Source organism: Oncorhynchus clarkii, chromosome 25 (genome assembly GCF_045791955.1).
Source record: "Oncorhynchus clarkii lewisi isolate Uvic-CL-2024 chromosome 25, UVic_Ocla_1.0, whole genome shotgun sequence".
Classification (NCBI taxonomy): Eukaryota; Metazoa; Chordata; class Actinopteri; order Salmoniformes; family Salmonidae; genus Oncorhynchus; species Oncorhynchus clarkii.
In genome coordinates, this window is record NC_092171.1 from 26,168,156 (window position 1) to 26,177,531 (window position 9,376).

A 9,376-nucleotide genomic window follows, 5' to 3' on the forward strand; every position below is an offset into this window, starting at 1 on the left:
CTCATTGACCCTATCAACGTTAGCCAACAAGCTGAAGCAACACGTTACCAATACTGTTATAAATCAGAGAAGCTTCCAAAACAACCGAAACGTATGGCTACGTAACGTTATCTAGTTAGCTGGCTAGCTACAAACTAGTAAGTACACTAGCTAATTAGCAAGCAGACTGAGCATTGCTAACGTGAACGTCGTCGGCGTCAAAACGGTCTCTTCTCTCCAGGCGTCACCTAACAAAATCCCTGTAAATAACTAGCTAGTTGATATTAGCACGGTTACCTTATTGATGTCCGCCAAAACCAAATGAGTCCATTTGTAAATCGTGCATATCCAAAGCGGCTATCAGTGATAATATGTGATACATATGTCCAATATAAAATAAAGTGTAGTTTGTTTCAAGTTTAACCTGCATCATGCCAAAACGCTTCACTTCCTGCCGAAAGAGCATCAAGTGTATGAATCTCTATCTACATCTGCTGATCTACGTTGATTTAAATGCACAAACAAAACTACGAACAATAAAATAATTCAGGTCCACTAGCTATGGTTTAATCGGCTGTATTCCTTATAGAAGTTTGAGTAGTTCCTCAACAATAGCGTAATACACGGCAGATTGAGGCCATGACATCATACAGCCGGAATGCCAAGTACAAAAATGGGACAGCTGCCTCCATGCTTGATTTACCTTATTCAGCACCATCACTGCAAATCTATAGTTCTGCTCATATTGCACTCATTTGTGAACTGTCAGTTTAATTACTTCATGCCAGGTTGCTGTAAAATATGAATATACGGTCTAGTTCCTTCTCATCATTGTGTAACAATAATCCAAATATATATTGGTCAATACTTTGTACTGGAAATACACATGGCAATAGTGCCCAGAACAGGAATAGGCAAAAAGTATGAGATATACCTATCAGCTCCCATTTATAAAACACATTTAAGATGCAAAAACCTATACCAAATTGTTGTTATCGAAAATAGTCTCCTTTGACTACAAAACTCATCCCTAAAATACTAATAAAATCAGAACTCATCATCACTGAAAGAGGCTACTGTGTTTATATTCTCAGTGACTACTGGCCCTGCGGAATTAGGTGCATTGGAAACATGCAATGACTCGGACAGATTTCTCTCGAGATCTTCCAGGTCTTTGGATAGTCCACCATAATTGTCTTCTAGGTTTTGATTGTGGTCCTCCTCAAGGGTCAGAGGGGTATTTTCACCAAGTGAAGGAGGAAAGTCATTTTCCCTGTCATGATTGTGCTCATCCAGGCCCTCTGCACCTCCATCAGCATCAGGTGAACCAACAGGCAGACTGTCAGAGTCAGTCCTCTTAGGAGGGCTACCATATAACGGTGTGGACACTGACAATGGAACAACATTCTCCAGCCCACCACTGTCCTGGTTAAACAATGCATAGGGAAAAGGGTCATTGTCCTCTTTGGTTTCTGATAGTGCTCCTCTGTCCAGAGACTCCAGACCCTGTAGATGACTATGAAGAAGGCCAAGCTCTGTCTCCTCACCATTCTTAGGCTCTGCACTAAAGGTAGGTGTGTTGGCTGGACTTTGCAAGTCATTGCGCAGAGTCTCCAGAAGGTGGCACATTTTGTCCTTAAAAAAGAACAAAAAATGTTCACTATGACCCTGACATCTCTAATTTTAAGTACAGAACATATCAGCTTTTTTTGGTTCTCGCTTTGCCATTTTGAATGTAGCATTAGTGTAAAAAACATGATGCCAGTGCAGATGCCCATGTCAAGTTTAGACACCCACCTCATCCAATAGATGTTTATTCTTGTCAACGTGACGTTCAAACACCCGCTCTAAGACCCTTTAGAAGGAGAATGAATTGGTATGAATACCTACTTGAGGTAACACATTCATATTCAGTGACACACAAGCTGCGTTTACACAGGCAGCCCAATTCTGATATTTGTCCCCCACTAATTGGTCTTTTGACCAATCGCATGAGATCTTTTAACGGCAGCGCTTTTTCAGAACTGACCTGATTGGTCAACAGACCAATTAGTGAAAAAAATATCAGAATTGGCTGCCTGTGTAAAAGCAGCCAGAGAGCAGTGCAGCAACATTAACATGCCCCCTATTACTGGTTTCATCAGGTGGGATTATTACGAATATCATCGAGGCCATCACTTGTGATTTATAGCCTAGCATAAATACCAGACACGGTGCTACACTGTAGCTACAAGGTCTCATGTCCTGAGAAAAACAGTTCATATAAAAGTGACATACCTGTCAGAGTACAGGCCCCTGGACAAGATTTCATTTGTTACATCAGCAATAAATTCAAGGTACATAAATTCTTCCTCCCTGTAGAGAAAGGAATGGTAAGTCAGAATGGTAACTTTACAGGGAAACTACATAAGTGAGACTGCTTGGAACTGCTAGGGTTCAGCAGTAATCATGAATTTATTATATCAGCCTATCATCTTTTCCTATATTTTATAGAAAAGTAGTGATTAAAGGTGACAAGGTTAAAACATGGTTCTTACTCTGCAGACACCCTCTTCATGATAGGAGATGTCATTCCTTCTGGTGAAACCCTGGAAGAAGCCAATCAAGACAAAATATGTTTTAAAAAAGTGTACAAGAAGCACAGGTACAATACCACAGCACATAGTCTGAAACCAGTATAAACATTACCTGAATGAGGGATGGAAGTGATCGCTGCTTACACTCTTGTTTCCCTTGCTTCGTTGTCCAAATGCTGACAGATTCAGTGTATGGGACTCATCGTCTGCATCCGACCACTCATGCTCTGTACCATGTCCCTATAATAGAGTGATCAATTAATTCAGTTTTAATCAGGCTCCATGTGTTTAATTAAGATGTATAATATTTACAAGTATAATCTGCTCTAGATTTGATCATTGTTTATGAGTTTGTTTCCTTATTTAGACCAGAGTTGGTGACTCTGCAACTGAAATATTATAGTCACTCCAATAACATTGACCTTGCAGTACAGCTAGTGTAATGCACCTCTCTCAATTTGAAAGAGTATTTTATTGGATGCCGTTCCTTGCTACTCCAAGCCAAACCAGGCTGTCAATATGATGGATGCTGGATTAGTCATCTCCACCTGTATTATGGCAAGACCTTGGCACTGCATCCATATCAATCATATTTGTCTCAATTCTCAGCCAATCCTACTTCTTGTCTATCATCTCCTTAGCATTTCCGAACACCACTTAGACCTAATTGTAATGGATGCTGATCTTGCATTGTCTTTCATTTGTGGTAGGTGCTCTTGAAAGACTTCCTCTACTTCCTCTATTCACACTACTGTCTCTCAATATAACAGCAAATATAATCAACTAATGCTACCACACTTTTTCCCTGACTATATCCTATAATACTGCAATATGTTCTTCCAGGGATGAAGGGTTTAATCTAACTTGCCAGGGGTTGATCATCCCATTCAGCCGATGAGCATTCCTTGGTTCGTGTGCTGCAGGAAAAGAAACAGGATTCAGGATACTGTCTGGACTAGCTGCTGTGTGCGAATGATGAGCATGCTCATCTTATTAGATCCTGTTCAAAGGTGAAACAACTATATGAAAGGATGTTAATTAGCCAATGTTTCCATGGTATCACCCTCTCATCCTGTCTACATCTCTCTCTTTCTCTCACCTCATTCACACAAACAGAAAAATAAGACACCTGTGCTGTCAAACAGGGAAACACGTCACCTTCCATGATAGGTCTCCTGCCGTGTCAGCCTGGGGATGGTCCTCTCCTGGTCCTGGGCTCGTTTACCGCGAGGAGGTGTGTAGTAGCGATACTGAGACAGATAGGACCTGCTGTCTGACTTCAGAGTCCTGGGAGTGAAGGGCTTGTCCTGGGTGAAGCGGTGGGCGTGTTTCTGAATCAGGTCCCCACTGTAGGTCTTCTGGACAGGGTCCTGAAAGGCCTTGTAGCTACTCTGGGTACCTGTGGTGGAGCGGGCTGGCTGCTGCCTCTGGGAGTTTGGGCTCCTATAGCTGTACTCTGATGCACAGTGGAAGAAGTGCGGGGGGCTCCCAGACCCTCCGACCATTTGGGACGGGTAAACTATTTGCTTGGTGTGAAAGGAGGTGTTGATTCTTGGAGTAGAAATCATTGAGCTTCCCAGGTAGAAATAGGCACTTTCTTGACCTGCTCCACTCTGAAAGGTAAGAGAGACCCATCATTAAAATCAATACAATAATCTTTACCATCTATTTCCATGTAATATTACACACTTATAATGACGGTGTGAGTGCCAGTGTACACTTCAAGAATGATTTAAAATGAGGTGATAACTAAACTACATGCAGAAATCACTGCAGTGCCTTCTTACTTGCGTATTTTGTGATGGGCAGGAGGCTTTGGTGTTGGCTCTGCTGCTCCTCTGTGAGTGTGAACCAGCTGACTGAGGTCGTCTATCAGACCTGGACGCATCTTTCCTCAACTGCTCCCGCCGTAACTGGTCATTGTCTGTGAGTGTACACACAACAATGATCAACTAAATCAGATCATATAGCCTATGGGCAATTTATTTCGATTTTGTGATTTCAGATGTAAAAAACGTACATTTTACACTGCTTAGCATACTTTTGGGTACTGATGAATCAATGGCAGCTGAAAGACATTGGAAGAGAATATTTATGTCAATAACCAAAGTCAGCATATGATTGAAATTCTAGAGGACACAAGTTATTTTACTTCACCGGTTGTATCCCTTACCTTTAGCTGAATATACCTTTTTATAATGGGACACCATATGGTCTTGAATAATGCACTGAGTTAGTCTGCTCGACGACCGAGGGCAGAACGCTGTAAACCCAAGACAAACATGAGCGGAATGTGGAGATTGAAGCAAGTAAACACATATCACCCCTGTGTGGTGTGGAGCTGTATGTTGAGGTATACATTACACTGTACACATTGTTATAGCCTAATACTTACGTCTGCTTTTTAAACTCATCTGTCCTCTGGGTGGTCCAGTCAGACTGTGGCCTGGGCCAGGCGATGCATTACCTAAAAGTGAATTAGTTTGTTAGCTAGTCAATGTTACTTAACATTGGTTAAAGGAGTGCTTAGCAGTCAGTGAGAGGAGTAATGTAATATTCAACCTCTTCCTATCCTAGTCTGGTGTCCCCATCTGCTTCAAGAGGTCCACCATTGTTCCCGTACCCAAGCAAGCTAAGGTAAATTAACTAAATCACTATCGCCCAGTAGCATTCACCTCTGTCATCATGAAGTCCTTTGAGAGGCTAGTCAAGGACCATATCACCTCCACCTTACACGAAACCCTAGACACACTACAATTTGCATACTGCCCCAACAGATCCACAGACAACGCAATTGCTGTGGCACTGCACACCTCCCTATCCCACCTGGACAAGTGGAATACCTATGTGACAATGCTGTAGCACCTTAGAGGCTGCTGCCCTATATACATAGACTTGAAATAACTGGCCACTTTAATAATGGAACACTGGTCACTTTAATAATGTTTAGATATTTTGCATTACTCATCTCATAAGTATTTACTGTATTCTATTCTACGCCGCTCCAACATTGCTCGTCCAAATATGTATATATTTTTAATTCCATTCCTTTACGTTAGATTTGTGTGTGTTGTGTGTATTGTTGTGAAATTGTTAGATAGTACTTGTTAGATATTACTGCACTGTTGGAGCTAGAAACACAAGCATTTTTCTACACCCGCGCAAGCGGCTGAAGAAATTCAGCATGGCCCCTGAGACCCTCACAAACTTCTACAGGTTCCCCATTGAGAGCATTACGTCGGCATGAATGTCTCTCCAGAGGGTTGTGCGGTCAGCCCAACGTATCACCGGGGGCACGTTGCCTGCCCTCCAGGACATTTACAGCACTCAGTGTCAAAGGAAAGCCAAGAAAATCATTAGGGACCTCCGCCACCCAAGCCACTGTCTGTTCACTTTGCTCCCATCTGTGGCTCCCTACCTTTTTCGATTACGGTACCAACAACTGAATTTTGCCCTGCCTGGAGTACCCCTGAAGTACCCCCTCGTGCATTTTTACCAGTAAGCCTATGGTCTCATGAGTCTTCTCAATCAGACTGTTGAACAGCCATCACTAGCCAGCTACCTGCCCTGCACCTTGAGACTGATGCCCCATGTATATAGAGACATTGAACACCTCTCACTTCACATAGTGTTGTTCACTCAATGTGCAGGTTTCTCCCCAAAGAATGTAAGAGGGGCTCTGCGCCACCTTGTGTATTGGTTGCGCCACTATGTAAAAGGAAATGGCAGATACAGGTGTTCAAAAACGCTTACAGTTACAGTCCCATTGTATATACCATTTTGTTTTCCAAATTATATACTGTCATCTATACACATCACACACATATTTATATTCTGGATTCTAACACTGCTTTCTTTAGAATGTATCTACTTGGGTTGTTAATTGGACTCGTTCTGAAATTTCTTGATTTCTTTAATTATTTGTGTATTCGCTAGACATTTTACTGCACTGTAGGAGCTAGTAAGGTAAGCATATCAGGCAGTAGGAAGCTCTCTCATCCATGTATATGCAGATGATAGTCTTCTACTCAGCTGGCCCCTCCCCGGGTTTTGTGTTAAACGCTCTACGACAAAGCTTTCTTAGTGTCCAACAAGCTTTCTCTACCCGTAACCTTGTTCTGAACACCTTTGAAACAAAGGTCATGTGGTATAGTAAGAAGAATGCCCCTCTCCCCACCGGTGTGATTACTACCTCTGAGGGTTTAGAGGTTGAGGTAGTCACCTCATACAAGTATTTGGGAGTATGGCTAGACGGTACACTGTCCTTCTCTCAGCACATATCAAAGCTGCAGGCTTAGGCTAAATCTAGACTTGGTTTCCTCTATCGTAATCGCTCCTCTTTCACCCCAGCTGCCAAAATAACCCTGATTCAGATGACCATCCTACCCATGCTACATTACGGAGACGTAATTTAAAGATCAGCAGGTAAGGGTGCTCTCAAGCGGCTAGATGTTCTTTACCATTCGGCCATCAGATTTGCCACCAATGCTCCTTATAGGACACATCACCGCACTGTATAATCCTCTGTAACCTGATAATCTCTGTATACACATCGCAAGACCCACTGGTTGATAAAACCCTCTTAGGCCTCACTCCCCCCTATCTGAGATACCTATTGCAGCCCTCATCCTCTACATACAACACCCGTTCTGTCTGTCACATTCTGTTAAAGGTCCCCAAAGTGCACACATCCCTGGGTCGCTCCTCTTTTCAGTTTGCAGCAGCTGCAAAAAACACTCAAACTGGACAGTTTTATCTCCATCTCTTCATTCAAAGACTCAATCATGGACACTCTTACTGACAGTTGTGGCTGCTTCTTGTGAAGTATTGTTGTCTCAACTATCTTGCCCTTTGTGCTGTTGTCTGTGCCCAATGTTTCTACCATGTTTTGTCCTTCTGCCATGTTGTGTAGCTACCCTGTTGTTGTCATGTGGTGTTGTTACCATGCTGTGTTGTTGTCTTCTTTTAGTAGTGTTGTGGTGTCTCTTGTCATGATGTGTGTTTTGTCTTGTATTTTTTAATCCCAGCCCCCGTCCCTGCAGGAGGCCTTTTGGTAGGCCGTCATTGTAAATAAGAACTTGTTCTTAACTGACTTGCCTAGGTAAATAAAGGTTAAATTAAAATATTTAAATGAATGATTTTCACTGCACCTGCTATAGAGCCCCACAGTGGAGGTGTGATAATACCCATAAAACCTAGAGATCAAACAGGGAAAATTGTTAAAATTTTTCCCATACAGGATTTTAGAAAGCCCCCTGGCGTGACGCCTTCATAACCATGTAAGTCTCTCTCGGAAAAACTTTTATCAAATAAATAAGATCTAGCTAGTTTAGGGTAAGAGGGTGGAGGAGCCTCAATTAAGTGAATGATGGTATTCAGTGATTTGGAACTGTGAGGTTATTGGTCCGTTTGAAATAATAGTTTGTATGCTCGGATTGGTTGCAGCAGGTACACATCCTCCACCTCCGGTTTCCTATGGTGGTGCATTTCCTGCCAGAGGACAGAAAGGGAAACAAGGCAGAGCTGCTGGTTGATAAATTAATATAGCATGTAACCACTAAATTATTGTAGCAGACCTGTTGTACTGAGAGTTTTGAGACTAAACATGTAAACAACTTTTTGTGGCAGTCCAAGCCTGCCAGCATACAGCTAAGCTTGTACATTTTAACTAGCTAGTTTATTTGTTATAAAACTAAGCTATATATTTTTTTGGTATCTCTGTTTGGCGTGTATGTAGCCTACCCAGTTCAGGTCTATATTGACCTAGATAAAAAATAAATAAAAAAGTAATCGTGTAACCTAAGCACACTATGGCACTGTAGTTAAAATATTTAGCTAACAATTAACGTTACTGAATATGCCCTATCTAACCTGGTTAGCTAGGTAGCGCATCCAATTTCATTTGCCTTGTTAAATTAGCTATCGAGCTAACTAGCCAGCTTTACATAATAAATCGCCATGCAGCTAAAAGTAGCCAACACAATTTGATAGTTACAGTTTTGCCATACACTTGTGACATGACTAACGTTACTTGCCTTGTCTAACCGTAAACTTGTGACTTGTTGAAGTAAACATGAGCACATTTCAGAGAACCTTTGCTAACATGTGGTTAGCTAACGGTTAGTAAACTAACGTTAGCTAGCAAACCGTATCTACCAACCTCTTTTTGGATCCATATACTCGGTGTATCCCATGCTCATACCAAGTTCTTCAGGTAGATCAATTGTGTATAGGTTGATTTACCAAGTGCTAGGTTATGGATTTACATATTTTAAACCCTCACATTTCTGGAGTCGAGCTAACAAATCCCTGAACTGCCGCTGACTCCGCAAGATTAGGTTAGGAAGCTTCTTTGTCTCCATGCCGGTTGCTATGACTGCGTCATTACGCTATACATAGAACATGCGTAAAGTTTTTCACTTGCAAAAACTCTAAAGCATGCGCACTATACATTTCTCTGGAACACATTTTTTTATTTTTAGCTGTCTTGATGTGTAGTTGTCTCTTGAAAACAGGCATGATTGATGTTTGGAATGTGCAACATTGACCTGTTTTTAATTGTGGCTTGTTTGATCAGTAGCAGCCTATGGAGGGATGGGACCTGTCCATGGTTCTGAAACACACACACGTGCGCGCTCTCTATCTCTATCTCTCTATCATAAACACTAGGCTACCACATCGGGCCACAACAAACATCTTGTTGGAAATGTGCACACACATAAGGCACATTTCAATATTTAATGTAAACCTATTTTTCATCCTGAAAGTAATATCATGACTAATTCATGCTCAGCCTTGAGGAGGTCCATTTCATTCATAAT

General features: G+C 41.8%; 1 protein-coding gene across 2 annotated transcripts; it reads right to left on the reverse strand.

The window, feature by feature from the left end:
* Positions 1-918: 918 nt before the first annotated feature.
* On the reverse strand, positions 919-8,858 carry LOC139384159 (spermatogenesis-associated protein 7 homolog). Of its 2 annotated transcripts, XM_071128856.1 has the most exons (12): positions 8,716-8,858; positions 4,951-5,022; positions 4,729-4,818; positions 4,576-4,623; positions 4,343-4,479; positions 3,714-4,168; positions 3,424-3,472; positions 2,668-2,795; positions 2,517-2,567; positions 2,257-2,334; positions 1,777-1,834; positions 919-1,614 (listed from the first exon to the last, which is right to left on the reverse strand). In XM_071128856.1, the coding sequence occupies exons 1-12, from the start codon at positions 8,753-8,755 to the stop codon at positions 1,027-1,029; spliced, it is 1,794 nt and encodes a 597-aa protein (XP_070984957.1). In that variant the 5' UTR covers positions 8,756-8,858; the 3' UTR covers positions 919-1,026. The 2 variants fall into 2 exon arrangements, with proteins under 2 accessions (XP_070984957.1, XP_070984958.1); XM_071128857.1 differs by lacking the exons at positions 4,951-5,022; positions 8,716-8,858 and having other exon boundaries at positions 4,745-4,818.
* Between the last annotated feature and the right edge of the window lie 518 nt (positions 8,859-9,376).

Excerpts from the sequence above, each read along its gene's own strand:
- LOC139384159 (XM_071128856.1), bottom strand. The coding sequence starts at position 8,755 with ATGAGCATGGGATACACCGAGTATATGGATCCAAAAAGAG. Across the intron at positions 3,473-3,713 it reads CAGGAGACCTATCATGGAAG|CACACGAACCAAGGAATGCT; the intron begins GTGACGTGTTTC and ends CTTTTCCTGCAG. Across the intron at positions 2,796-3,423 it reads AATGGGATGATCAACCCCTG|GGACATGGTACAGAGCATGA; the intron begins GCAAGTTAGATT and ends ACTCTATTATAG.